This window comes from Kogia breviceps, chromosome 18 (assembly GCF_026419965.1).
Source record: "Kogia breviceps isolate mKogBre1 chromosome 18, mKogBre1 haplotype 1, whole genome shotgun sequence".
Lineage (NCBI taxonomy): Eukaryota > Metazoa > Chordata > Mammalia > Artiodactyla > Physeteridae > Kogia > Kogia breviceps.
The window spans coordinates 56978242-56991310 of record NC_081327.1 but is presented as its reverse complement, the minus strand read 5'-3'; the positions used below and the strand labels follow the sequence as shown (position 1 = coordinate 56991310).

At 48.6% G+C, this 13069-nt stretch overlaps 1 protein-coding gene across 15 annotated transcripts in view; it reads right to left on the bottom strand.

Moving 5' to 3' along the window:
• Nucleotides 1–13069, bottom strand: part of BANP (BTG3 associated nuclear protein) — a 133328-nt gene that overhangs the window by 93321 nt on the left and 26938 nt on the right. For all 15 annotated transcript variants that reach the window (XM_059045932.2, XM_067019729.1, XM_067019728.1 and 12 more), the window contains 2 exons: nt 10201–10292; nt 6328–6527 (listed from right to left, as the gene is read on the bottom strand). In XM_059045932.2, coding sequence (XP_058901915.1) covers nt 6328–6527; nt 10201–10292 — 292 coding nt within the window. The remainder of the gene's footprint in view (nt 1–6327; nt 6528–10200; nt 10293–13069) is intronic.

Below are 13069 nucleotides of genomic sequence, written 5' to 3'. Positions count from 1 at the left end.
AAAGGTACAGAACTTTGATAGGAAGTAAAACTTTTTAAAACCCCTACTGAAAAGCTACTAAAACAAGTGAATTTAGAAATAATTCAGGATAAAGGTCAGCAGAGAAAAGTCTCCTGTATTTCTATATACTACCAATGAACACGCAGAAGTTAAAATTTAAAACACAATACCATGTATTAGAGCATCTGAAAATATGAAGTACTTAGAGATAAATTTAGCAAATGCCTGTAAGAGCTTTACAACGCATTTACAACTCTAAGACACTGCTGAGAGGGATTAAAGACCTAGGAATACGGAGAGGTGGACCTTGTGCATGGATCGGAACACTCAGTGGTGCTAGGATGGCAGTTCTCTCCCAATGGGTCTTCAGATTCAACACAACCCCAATCATGAGGCATGAGTAACCCTAAAACTAGAGAAGCACTCCAAACTATGAGAATGTGCATGATCTATTAAAACTTCTGACTATATCTGTTTTGGTTATTAGACTGTATCTCTAGTCTGTAGTCATGAGGTTAACAATCCCCTACATTGTATGTATGTAAACCGTATGTTTTCTTTGATCCGTAGCCCTGACATGTACAGGGTATCAGGATTAGGCCACCAGAAGTGAGCAGCTGTGAAAGGTAACCAACGCCGTCAGGAAAAGAAGTCATATGTACGCAAAATTAAATGGAAATTGCAAAATCCAAAATTCGATGGGAAAGGATGAAACAAATCCCTCATGGCCAAAACCAAACCGTTTCCTCACAATTCAAACAACCCTATCTTGTTACAGTCCAAAGCCTATGAAATGCTGTACTTTTGACCTTAAACTCTGAACGATATGACTACCCAGAGACTCTGGGGCTGCACTGCCAGAGCCGAGACGCCCAGAAGGAGGCCCCTCTCTACCCAGGAGCCATGAGGGCTCAAAAAACTAGAACAGCCTTGCCATAAACATCCATCAACATTTTTTTTAAAAGACCCTCTGGGAAATAAAGAAACAGCAATCAGCATATTAGAGGGAATTTAAATAATTTAAATAATTTTTTGATCAAATAGTTCAATTCTCTGTGGGTGAATAACCAGCTTAGAGGAAAAGAAAGAAGAAAACCTTCCCTTTATATGCAAACTTTCATCTTACATGACACATCTCTCTGAAAGAAAAACTTTAAAAGAAATCATTTTTTTTTTCCAGTTTTGAGTATTAAAAGAAGCCTCTCAGGACTTCCCTGGTGGTCCAGTGGGTAAGACTCCGCACCCCCAATGCAGGGGGCCCGGGTTCGATCCCTGGTCGGGGAACTAGATCCCACATGCATGCCACAACTAAGAGTCCACATGCCGCAACTAAGAAGCCCACATGCTGCAACTAAGATCCAGCACAGCTGAAATAAATAAATAAATATTAACGGAGAAAAAAAAGAAGCCTCTGATTCATTACAATTGTTTTAAAATTATAAAAGAAATGTTTAAGCTTTTAAAGCTAAAAATTTGTTATATGGCAATAATATCTCAATAAATAAACCACTTGTACATCAAAAAATAAAGAAAAGAGGGACTTCCCTGGTGGCCCAGTGGTTAAGAATCTGCCTTCCAATGTAGGGGACGTGGGTTTGATCCCTGGTTCAGGAACTAAGGTCCCACATGCTACAGGGCAACTACTGAGCCGGCATGCTCTGGAGCCCATGCGCCACAACTAGAGAGCCCACGCACCACACCTACTGAGCTCACGCGCTCTGGAGCCGGTGTCCCACAACTAGAGAGAAGCCCGCACACCGCAATGAAGAGCCCGCACGCCACAACTAAGACCAAAAATATAAATAAATAAATAAATAAATAAATAAATATATATATATATATATATATATATATGTAAAACAAAAAAAGATTAAAAATCAATTGCTTTTAAAAGAAGCACAAGCATTTTTCTAGTTAATCAGTATGTTCGGTTCATGAAAACGAACAAACCTGAACCAGCTGGCTTTGAGTCACTCTCGGTAAGTCTGGCTCCGCAGGCCCCCTCTGGGCGGCAGGGACCGGTCCCTGGGTCCCCACACTGCACATGGGCACTCGCACTGGCCTCCCAGAGGGCATCTACCAGGACAGCAACCCAGGTGGGCCTGCACCCCTGGCTCAGCTCGGTCCCACCTACTGCCCGTCCTTCAAGTGGCTGTGCCTGGCCTCAAAGCAGCTCAGAAGATGGGGTTTTACATTAATCCATATGAACGACCCCATCCACACACTCGATCCCGTCACGCCACACAATTTAATGGAGGCCGTTCCTGAAATGCTCACGGGCGCACATGAAGGGTGAGCTGCCAGGTACTGAGTTGCGCAGCTCGTCACAGGAAGCTCCAGCACCTGCCCCTTCCAACGCCAGCGCGACACAGCTTTAGGGTTGAAACCTCACGTCGCTACGCCTAGGATCACGATGAGGCAAAATCCCAATTTATGGCGCACTTACAGGGAGGAAAAAAGCACTCACCTAAAAGAAGTCAAGTCCATTTTTCTTTTTCCCGAGTAAAACACCATTGCTGAATGAAACCCCATCCAAGTAACCTTACAAATATGTTTATTACAATGGTTAAGCTTTAGCAACAAACAAAAAGGTTTTCTTTCTTTCTTTCTCTCCTTTTTTCTTGAATTTATTTAAAGGATCTCATTCAGGCATGGAATCTGAAAAATCGGGATCCAAAATGCCAAATAGGGTTGGCAGCAGTCCACTGCCTTCTGTGCTCTGGGAATTCAAGAGAATAAATAAATAATTCTCAGAGCTGATAGCAAAGTCTAGTCCAGGCCGGTTTTAATTAGAAATAAGCCAGAGGCGAGTGGATTTCAGTGCGTCCCACGGCTGTGGGGCTGCTCTGGGCCAGGTGCGGCCTCTCCGAGTGGAGGGGCCAGTGACACTGCGGTGGACAAGTCCTCACCCACCTTCCAGAGGCCTCGTCACAGCAGACAAGCCCCTCAGGGTCGTCCTCACTTGTCCTGGGAGATGACAGACTTCCCAACAACACTCACAGCCAGTGCCAAGTGGCCTAAGGAATCTTAAGTTATTTTTTAAAGCACATGATCCAGATATAAAATAATCTGGCATTTATATGCTTCTAACTGTTATTTTAAGTATCTGAGGTACAAAGTATTTGTAGAAGTACTTTATTACTCAGAATGTTAACCCGTTTTTCATCGTTTTTTGGAGACTTCCTTTTCTGTGCTCTACTACCGACACTTATGACACACATTTCTCATTCACTTATGTGTTTATAAATTAGTCATTTTCTAGTTTAAATATACCCTTTTTTCATTGATATGCTAGGACTGAATTCTTGACCTTTACTTCTCCCCAAATTTTCTTGTTAACAGCTTTCAATTAATGGCAATTTTTACTTCTCATTTTTAGAACATTCATGGAGGGAAATGCCAGATTTAGTATCTTCTTTGAAAATCATAAATAACCTATTCTAAACTATATCTAAGAAAACAAACGAATGACCTTTCCTTCTATTAATCTAACATTAACTTGTACAAGTAATGGTTTCATTAACGATAGTAATAAATCTGCTGCCAACATACAATAAGTGTATTCTATAATGGGTTGATTTTATGTCACAATACAATCCTTTAAAACCAGAAAAGCTAACTGAGTTGGATTAGCTAGATGATACATCTGAGTCTGTATTAGAAAACTTTCCTCTGATTTCACCGCTTGTCAATGCACACGGAGGTCTCCCCACGATGACAGCTTCTCCCCGGCGGAGGCGAGCGCTCTGGGGTTCCTGAACGGGAGAGTCGCTAACACGCCCCGCGAGCCCCGCCGCCGTCAGCGGAATGCCGGGGAGAGAAGGGGCCTCCCTGCAGTCTGGAAGTGCCCTCCCCCAAGCAGCCCGCAGGGCCAGACGGGACGCGGCCCGCCAGTCAGGCCGTGCTCAGCAGCAGGCTGGCCGTGGCCGTGGCGGGTCCGTCACTGGCCTGCAGGAGAGGCCAGGGCCGGTGGCCCCTGCAGACCTGCCCTTCTCCCCCATCCTCCCTCTGAAGACGGGCAGACTAGAAACAGCACAACTCTGTGACTCAGCCCCGTCACCCCATGGTGTCAAACGACGGCAACCTGCCCCACGAGGCCCGTCCTCCCCCCGGGACCCGACACCCAGGGAAGCCCCAAACGAGCAGCCTCGGGGTCCAAGCACAGCTGCAGCGCCACCTGCAGCCCCAAGGACTCGTCCTCGTCCGCCCGACCTCATGGAACGGCCACAAACCACAGACGGTGGAGTACGAGTGCCACATCCCAGGGTCCTCAAGGCGACCTCTTCCCGCCACAGGTGACAAAGTGACGCACCACCAGGAGAGCCATCCTTACTCAGGGCAGGAAGCCTGTCTCACTCTCGCCTCATCTCTCAGAGCAACAGTCCTCGGGGGCAGGGCCCGGGGGCGCACTGGGTTATACCTGAGACCCCGCGGGTATAGCGGGCAGAGCCAAGGAGGCTGACAGCCTTCGAGGCATGAGACAGCGTCCCCGACAAAAACCGTTCCCACACAAATCTCAAACGTCCCATTCATGTGAGTGAACAACATGCTTCTAACTCTCTGAGCCCGGAATCTTACTCCATTCTACACTCATACATGAAGGATCTTTGGATAGTTCCAACACGAGGTGAATTTTCCCAGAATTTCACTATTGTTTGAGTCTAGAGAAAAACCACACTTTGCTTTATGTGAAACTTCATCAAGAACTGCTCATTTTACAATATTCCACCACCAGCCGGTATCTGAGTCCCAGGGTGACAGCCCTCCCGGTTGGCAGCTCTGACACGGGAGGTTTGGTCCTATTCACTAACTCCTTATGTAGTTCCCCCAGCCTTTTCCATGTCAAAATATATGTTATTTTATTATACATGACCATCCTTTTATTTCTCCTTACATTATAATTAAGACATTACATTCATTTTTTAAATTATATTTTCTAAACATTACATTTTAGGATATGAGGACATTACAAAAAAATTATTCTTTTAAAAAAGGCACTGGCGGGGACTTCCCTGGTGGCGCAGTGGCTAATACTCTGAGCTCCCAATGCAGGGGGCCCGGGTTCGATCCCCGGTCGGGGAACTAGATCCCACATGCATGCCGCAACTAAGAGTTTGCATGCCACAACTAAGGAGCCCGCCTGCTGCAACTAAGACCCAGCACAACCGAATAAATAAATAAATAAATAAATGGACAACCAGCTTCTTTAAAAAAAACAAAGAAGGTACTGGTCCTGGCAGGTCTGAGCCTCACTGCCTGCAGAGAGGACACGCTCCACAAATGTTCGCTGGGAGAAAAGATACGGCTGACCTGTCAGGACAAGGTATAAACACAGGGTGAATCACTACGGACCAAGAGGACTTCCCTTTGGGGACTGGGGTCCCCCAGCCCGGCTGGAGAGCAGCTTTCAGGGCCACACAGGGTCTGCAACAGACCAGGACACTTCTGAGAGTTAAAGGAGGCCCACACTGCAGGCGCCATCCACGGCTGTCCCAGGCGCACCGGGACAGGCAGCCACCGTGACACGAGGCACATACTCAAGCAGCCCCCTCGATCCCGCGTGCCCCGGGACACACGCGGGCGACCTGCAGATGCGGCAGCAGCCTGGCCGGGGCTCCCCCTCCTCCGGGCCCCACCGCCCTACTCCGCAGACACACGGGAGAGAGGCAGCAGTCGGCCCAGAGAGCCGCGACAAGACCCTTGGGAACAGCGCCGAGCTCGCGTCAAGCGCAAAGACAAGTGTTGCCACCGCCACAGTGAGACTTCCTCGTAGCCCGCCGGGGGCAAGGATAAAAACACCAACGGAACTGAGGGAAGGAGGCGCCCACGACCTGAGCTTCCGCTCATCTCAGCAGAGCCCCTGACGGTGCCCCGCACCAAGGACAGGCAAACAGGTCAGAGACAGAGACACCCTTCCCATCGGCCCACACTCGCCAGAAGCTTCGATTCAAACGGCACCTGAACCACTACACGTCACTACGGTTAGGCTCTAGATAGAAAAACAAAATACAGGTACGATAAAAACTACAGACACGAATGGAAAGTTGGATATACTCAAGTGAAATGTATGAAAAGCTACCTATGAAGAAAAAAATCTCTCAAGACTAGCCAGATGGAACAGAAAAAAAAAGAGAAGAACCGAACATACAGCTTCAAAGCTCCGGTGGGCCAGTTCCAAAGGAGAGATGCACCAGCCTGCCTTATGTCAAACAGAAACTGTGAGGATGACCCCAGCCGCCCCGCAGAGGCCCCGTGTTTCTTTCCATTCTGACTAGGATCCCGCCCTGAAAGCGCCAAGGGGCACGGGCCCGGGGAGGAGGTTCTTACCATCGCACTTTGTTGCAGGTCTGGGTGGCGCCGAGAGGAGAGCCCGCCACCATGGGCACCTGGATGGGGCTGTGCTGCTTGTTGGTGACCAGATCCAGTTTCTCTTCCAGTGATTTACATGTGGCCTCCAGCGCCTGCAGCTTGGCTTCAATGCTATCCAATCGCAAGCAGATTGTCTGGTTAATGGAATACAGGAATGACTGCAAGTGAAAAAAAGGAAAGCTTCAGGAAGGGCCTCCTGAACTCCAAGGAGACAATCCCAAGGAACATCAAACAGCTGCTTCCCAGACTCAGCGGCATCTATTCCCACGGAACAATCCCCGCACTTCCGCTCTTCAGTTATAAGCCAGAAGCGTTCCCCGAAACAAGCTCGACCTCGTGCACTCACAATGTGACTACTCGATCGGGCTCTTCCTTCTCTGTGCAGTTGCGATTCTTAGTTACACTCAAGTCCGTGTAACACAAGATGTAAGTGGACGTTACGACACAAGTTTCTATTAATCAGTAAACTTATACATAAAACTAGTCAGATTCTACAATGACAACAGATTACATCCAACATCAAAACGGCCCGGAAACCCGCCTGCTCATGTTACGCTCCCCCAGCCCCACCCCCAAGGTGAAATGCGGCGCTGACGCTCCCACGCATGGGAGCAGCACGCCTGCCACCTAGTGGCCACAGAAAGAGCAGCCTCGCCTTCCACTGCTGCCACCCAAGTCCCGCCGACCACAGGGCCGTGCGTGGCTCCAAAGGCAAGAAACGGCTCAGACAAACACCGCACAGGAAGCTCGCCCCCTCCCACGGCGGCCACTCCTGCCCTGAGTCGGCAGGGACACAGAGGGAAGCAGGCTGCTCCCCCACTGGCCTCACCAGCTCATACTGGGACACGGGTGCCAGCCAGGAGCAAGCCCCTGGGGCATCCAACCGCCCAGCTCAGCGGTGAGGGGGGCAGAGGAGGCAGCAGCCGAAAAGTGTGAGGAGTTCGGATTTTACCTTTTCTCTCTCCTTTTCTGCCCTTGACTTCAAAGGGAAAAATGCCCAGAGGGCCAGTCACATCAGCAGGAAGGGGACAGACGGCGGAGAGCAGGCGGGCACAGGGGCCACCCAGGGCAGACCGGGACCCCAGCGCGCGGCGGCACGGAGGCCGCCCACCAATGTTCACTGGGAGAAAAGAGACGGCTGACCCGTCAGGACAAGGTATAAACACAGGGTGAATCACTACGGGCCAAGAGGCCTTCCCTTGGGGACCCCCTCTGCCCACTAGTCGCGGCTGACCCACTGCGGCGGCCGCTCCCCTTCCTCCCCTCCTGTGGGAGGTGACCGCACAGCCAGAGCCACGTGGTCCATCGCACCGTGCGGCGGAATCAAGGCCCGGGAGGCGAGGAAAATGGATGCCCTTATTCAGCGCTTTTCACAGACTGGGCTGATCTTTTGAAGAATGTAAAGCAGTGAGGGCAGCAGTGGGGTAAATAAACCCACACACCGTCCCAACAACCTGCTGTGTCTCAAGCAACACCCCCCGACCCCCAACAAGTCCCATCGCGGGAGAGGACTAAGTCCCACGTGCTCCGCTGACTCCCCGCGGGAGGGTGCGCCGCGGAGGCACGGCACACCGTGCCAGGGGCGTGTGGAGACACAGCATTGGCGGCCCGGCCCCTGACAGTGACATGGAGGCGGCGCCCGAGGCCCGCCCTGACCTAAGACGTCGTGACAACCACTAGCCGCGGGCTGAAGTCTTGAGATAAAGTCACCGATGACCCCACTATTTTTTATAATTTGAAGACATCAACCATGCGGCTCCCCAATTCCCTAAACACAGTGAAACCTCATCGTCTTAATTCTGAATTAGAAGTGATTCTGCCTGGACTTTGGACAAACATCACTGTTATACACTAATAACACAACTTCACAAATTAATAAAACAAAGAAAAGCAGAGAATAGTACTTTTAAATAAGTCTTCTACATACAAGAGATATTAACCAAAAATCATCCAAACCTATTCCTTTTAAAGAGCTCTGAGTAACCTAAGTGTCCATCCACAGAGGAATGGATAAAGAAGCTGTGGCGCACATAGACACTGGAATGTTATTCCGCCATAAAAGGAAACGAAACTGAGTTATCTGTAGTGAGGTGGATGGACACAGAGTCTGTCATACAGAGTGAAGTCAGTCAGAAAGAGAAAAACAAATACTGTATGCTAACGCATATATATGGAATCTAAAAAAAAAAAAAAAAAAAGTCATGAAGAACCCAGGGGCAGGAGGGGAATAAAGATGCAGACCTACTAGAGCATGGACTTGAGGACATGGGGAGGGGGAAGGGTAAGCTGTGACAAAGTGAGAGAGTGGCATGTATATATATACACTGCCAAATGTAAAATGGATAGCTAGTGGGAAGCAGCCACATAGCACAGGGAAATCAGCTCGGTGCTGTGTGACCACCTAGAGGCGTGGGATAGGGAGGGCGGGAGGGAGACATAAGAGGGAGGAGATACGGGGATATACGTACATGTATAGCTGATTGACTTTGTTATACAGCAGAAACTAACACAGCATTGTGAAGCAATTATACTCCAATAAAGATGTATTAAAAAATAAAATTAAATTAAATTAACCAATTTAAAGTGAAAAAAAATAAAATAAAGAGCTCTGGCAATCTGGTGAGCACACTTTTCCTAGAATACAGGTGCCGGGTTCAAGCCAGGGCCCGAGCCCCTGCTCACCGACCAGGGGACGGGGCCGAGGTGGGGGCGCTTCACTGCACCTTATCCACATCTGACTGCTGTAGTGTTTACCACACATGCCTCTTTTGTGATAAAATTATCACTGCATTTTATTTTAAGACATAACGTGGGGTTACTGAAGCAGCGGCCCTCTATCCATTAGTATGAAATAGAAATTTAACTGAATGTGTCTTTAAACCACCCCATGTATCTTTAAGCTAACACTGCTTTTCCTTGTTAAAAAGATGAGCCGGATGTTTCTAAACACAGCCCTACAGAAGCAAAGGGTACAGAAGAAGTTGCTTTGGTTCTCTGCACTGCTGTCCTAACTTCTCACAGGTGCTGGTGTTTATCTCTGTGGCTCTGCAAACTGCAGACCAAACAAGCAAATCCAAGAATCAGCCATCACCCACGACTGACTCTGTGGTTTCCCAGACCCCATCCAGCAAAGTTTAAAATTTAGGTGACTTAAACGATAGGCACAAAAGTGCTTCATCACTAGTGGAAAATATTCGCCATAGGAATTGTGCACTTTCCCTCTGTGCACAATAGGTCCACGGGTCTATGGAGGAAGAGGCCTCATGTGGCGGCGATCCCAATTAGACCATGTGATTCTTCAAGGGAAAACGTCATGCCTTTATGCATTCGTGGGGGGTCAAACAGTGACTCCCAGAAATGATACGTCTACATCCTCACCCCCAGAACCTACAAATGTGGCCTTTCTTGGAAACGGGATCTTTCCAAATGTAATCAAGTTAAGATGAGGTCATGCTAGGTTAGGGTGGCCCTAAATCCAATGGGACTGCCCTTATAAGAGACAGAAGAGGAGAGACACAGACACGGAGGAGAGGCCACGTGAAGACGGAGGCAGATACTAGAGGGACGCGGCCACAAGGCAAGGGATGCGGCCACAAGGCAAGGGACGCCTGGGGCCCCCAGGAGCTGAAAGAGGCAGGAGGGACCCTCCCCCAGAGCCTCTGCAGGGAACTCAGCCCTGGTGACAAACTGATTTCAGACTTCCGGCCTCCAGGACTGTGAGAGAGTAAATTTCTGTTGTTTTAAGCGCTCCCCTCTCCACCCCGCATTGAGATCATTTGTTATGGCAGCCCCACATAAGATACAAACAAAAACATACATTAAGATTTTTACCTTTATAGAAGGGTCCTGGCAATTGATCTCTAGTCGCTGACGTTTCAAAGCTGGTTCATCTTCGTCTGTCACTACATGATTCTCCAGTACAACTGAAAATTAAAGGCAGACACAAAAAAACTTTAATTCAAAGGGTTTTACAGAGCTGTTCAATATTAAGGTAGTAAACAGTTCTGACACCTTAAGTATAAAGGTGTCACCTTAAGGTTAAATGAGAAATGGCACAAGCTGCTTCATATTTTACTTTTTACAGATTTAACTTAAAATTCTCAGTCAGGCAGAAAATAGGATCTCTCCCTAATCTCAAGAAAAACTGAGATACCGCATAAATGTTTTCGCTAATGCGCCACTGAGTTGACCCCAACACCAAGACTGCAGGCTTCTCACTCCATGCTCTATCCAGCTACCCTTTTCGGATAGAATCCAATCACTAATAATGATTTCTTCCCGACTTTGAAATAAAGTCTTGTCAGCCGGCCACCTCATTCCAAAGTCAAAGCCACTCTCTGAATATTACATTTCCCGAGGTACTGCTCATCAAGCTCGTCTCCAATGTAACACGCTAAGCTACAGGGACAGCTGTTACCCCGGCCAGTGTGGCTGAAATCAAGGCCTCCCGCCAGCACCTTCCAAGGGGTCTTCAGGGCTTCTCCACGGATGAGCAACTCAGCCCAAGTTCAAGGCTGGCACCACATGGTCCCAAGCCCGGTGCCTTTACACCTCTATGTGCCAGGTGATTCGACTCAAAATTCTCTAAAATGTAAAGACGCTGAACAGACCTGCGACTCTAACATGAACCTTTCAGGGGTCCCAGGCGAGACCAGTAAACTGGTTTCCAGAGGTCAGTTGTTACCCAAAGCTCTACCTCGCAGAAACCAGCCACAGGTCAACGACGCCAGAAGCATCCTGCTTACCAGAGCGCTCTGCATAGTACACTGTGTCTCCACACCTCAAACACCTCCAGAAAATGTGGGGGAATGAATTCTCAATTAAGGTGAAAAAGGAAAAATCCGCGGCTACAAGTGCAAAACACAGGTTCTCAGAACCTTCATCGAAGCCTACCTACTCCCACCGGATGCTGGTAATTAAGAAAGGACTGGGAGGACGGGGAGACTCCGGCAACGGCTAGTCTAATCCTTTTACCTTGCTGAAATCCAGTCCAGAGAGGTTAAGCGACTTGACCAGGGCCACACCAAGCCCTTGGCAGAGCCAAGCAGCTCAGGGCTGTAAGCAAAGGGCAGCGGAGCAGATGAGGGAAAGGAGACCCAGCCCATGGCGGTGACAGGGGCACACACCCGGGTTCCGGAGCTCACTTTCTACGGGCCGCGGAGCTGCTAGTTTACTTTCTTCTTGCTCCTTTTTTACTTTGTTTTTTATCGTTCTGCACGCGTTACTTTTTTTTTTTTTTTTTTGTGGTACGCGGGCCTCTCACTGCTGTGGCCTCTCCCATTGCGGAGCACGGGCTCCGGACGCGCAGGCGCAGCGGCCATGGCTCACGGGCCCAGCCGCTCCGCAGCACGTGGGATCTTCCCGGATCGGGTCACGAACCCACGTCCCCTGCATCGGCAGGCAGATCCCCAACCACTGCGCCACCAGGGAAGCCCACGCGTTACTTTTAAAATTAGACAAAAGAACTCAATGTTCATTTTAAAGCCATCACGGTCACCTGGAATGTCTGGCCCGAAGAAACTACAATCGTATGTGTGTGCAGATGGGCAAAGAGACTGCAGCCATGTGGCGAGTGAGTGCAAAGTCACAAGAACCTAAGCATTTTGATTTTAAATGGAAATCAGAAAAAAGCGGAAGGACATACATACCAACAATCTAAAAGCAGTTCTGTCGCTAGGATTATGGGAAACTTCTATTTCTTCTACTTGCTTGACTATACGTTTAAGTTTTACAGAGTTCACGTTTTAGAAATGAGGAAAAAATCATCTCAATCTTAAACCCACTCAGGACAATCGTGTGGGATGCAGCACAGTGCTTGCCGGTGTTGGGGGAGTCCTCTGGGGCCAGAGATGGCAGGCCTCCTGTCTAGGAAGGCCTCAGGGAGCCCAGCACACAGTAGGTGTTCATTACACAGCCATAGCTATACTTCCCAGTTAATTAAGGAACCCACATGGAACAACACCAGGATCAGAAGTGACTTCTCTAATCCTTCTTTGGACTGTAATCTACAGAGACAGAATTTAATTGGGAAGTAAACTGTCAGAATTTTAATAGTTCTAAAAATGCTTAAAATTTATATAACTGGAACATTTTTCTTTTACAGCATTGCAGTGTGAGTGTTTTCTAAAGAAACTCATCCACCCACCAAAATATGAACGGTCGTTGTTAAAATTGTGATGTACAGTGAAAGTGCTGCTTTTGTTTTAGTTCACTGGTTTCTGAGGTGTGGGGCTAAATGAGGTCAAGGCTTCACATTCCCGCTCTAAACAAACTGGTTCACTTTTACAGAGAAAACTGGGGTTAAACAGCTACATTCAGACGCCCTGACTTGGCTCAAGGATCTGGCAGGTCTTGATCTTGCCAGTTACCAGGTGATGGTGCTTCTTACCAACAAATCAGAGGCAAAACGACACAAACTGACTAAAGAATAGCAGTCCCGAAAGGATGCCCCAATCGCCTTGTGACCGCTTGTTGTTTTTTTTTTTTTTTAATTAATTTATTTATTTTGGCTGTGTTGGGGCTTCGTTTCTGTACGAGGGCTTTCTCTAGTTGTGGCGAGCGGGGGCCACTCTTCATCGCGGTGCGCGGGCCTCTCACTATCGCGGCCTCTCTTGTTGCGGAGCACAGGCTCCAGATGCGCAGGCTCAGCAGTTGTGGCTCACGGGCTTAGGTGCTCCGCGGCATGTGGGATCTTCCCAGA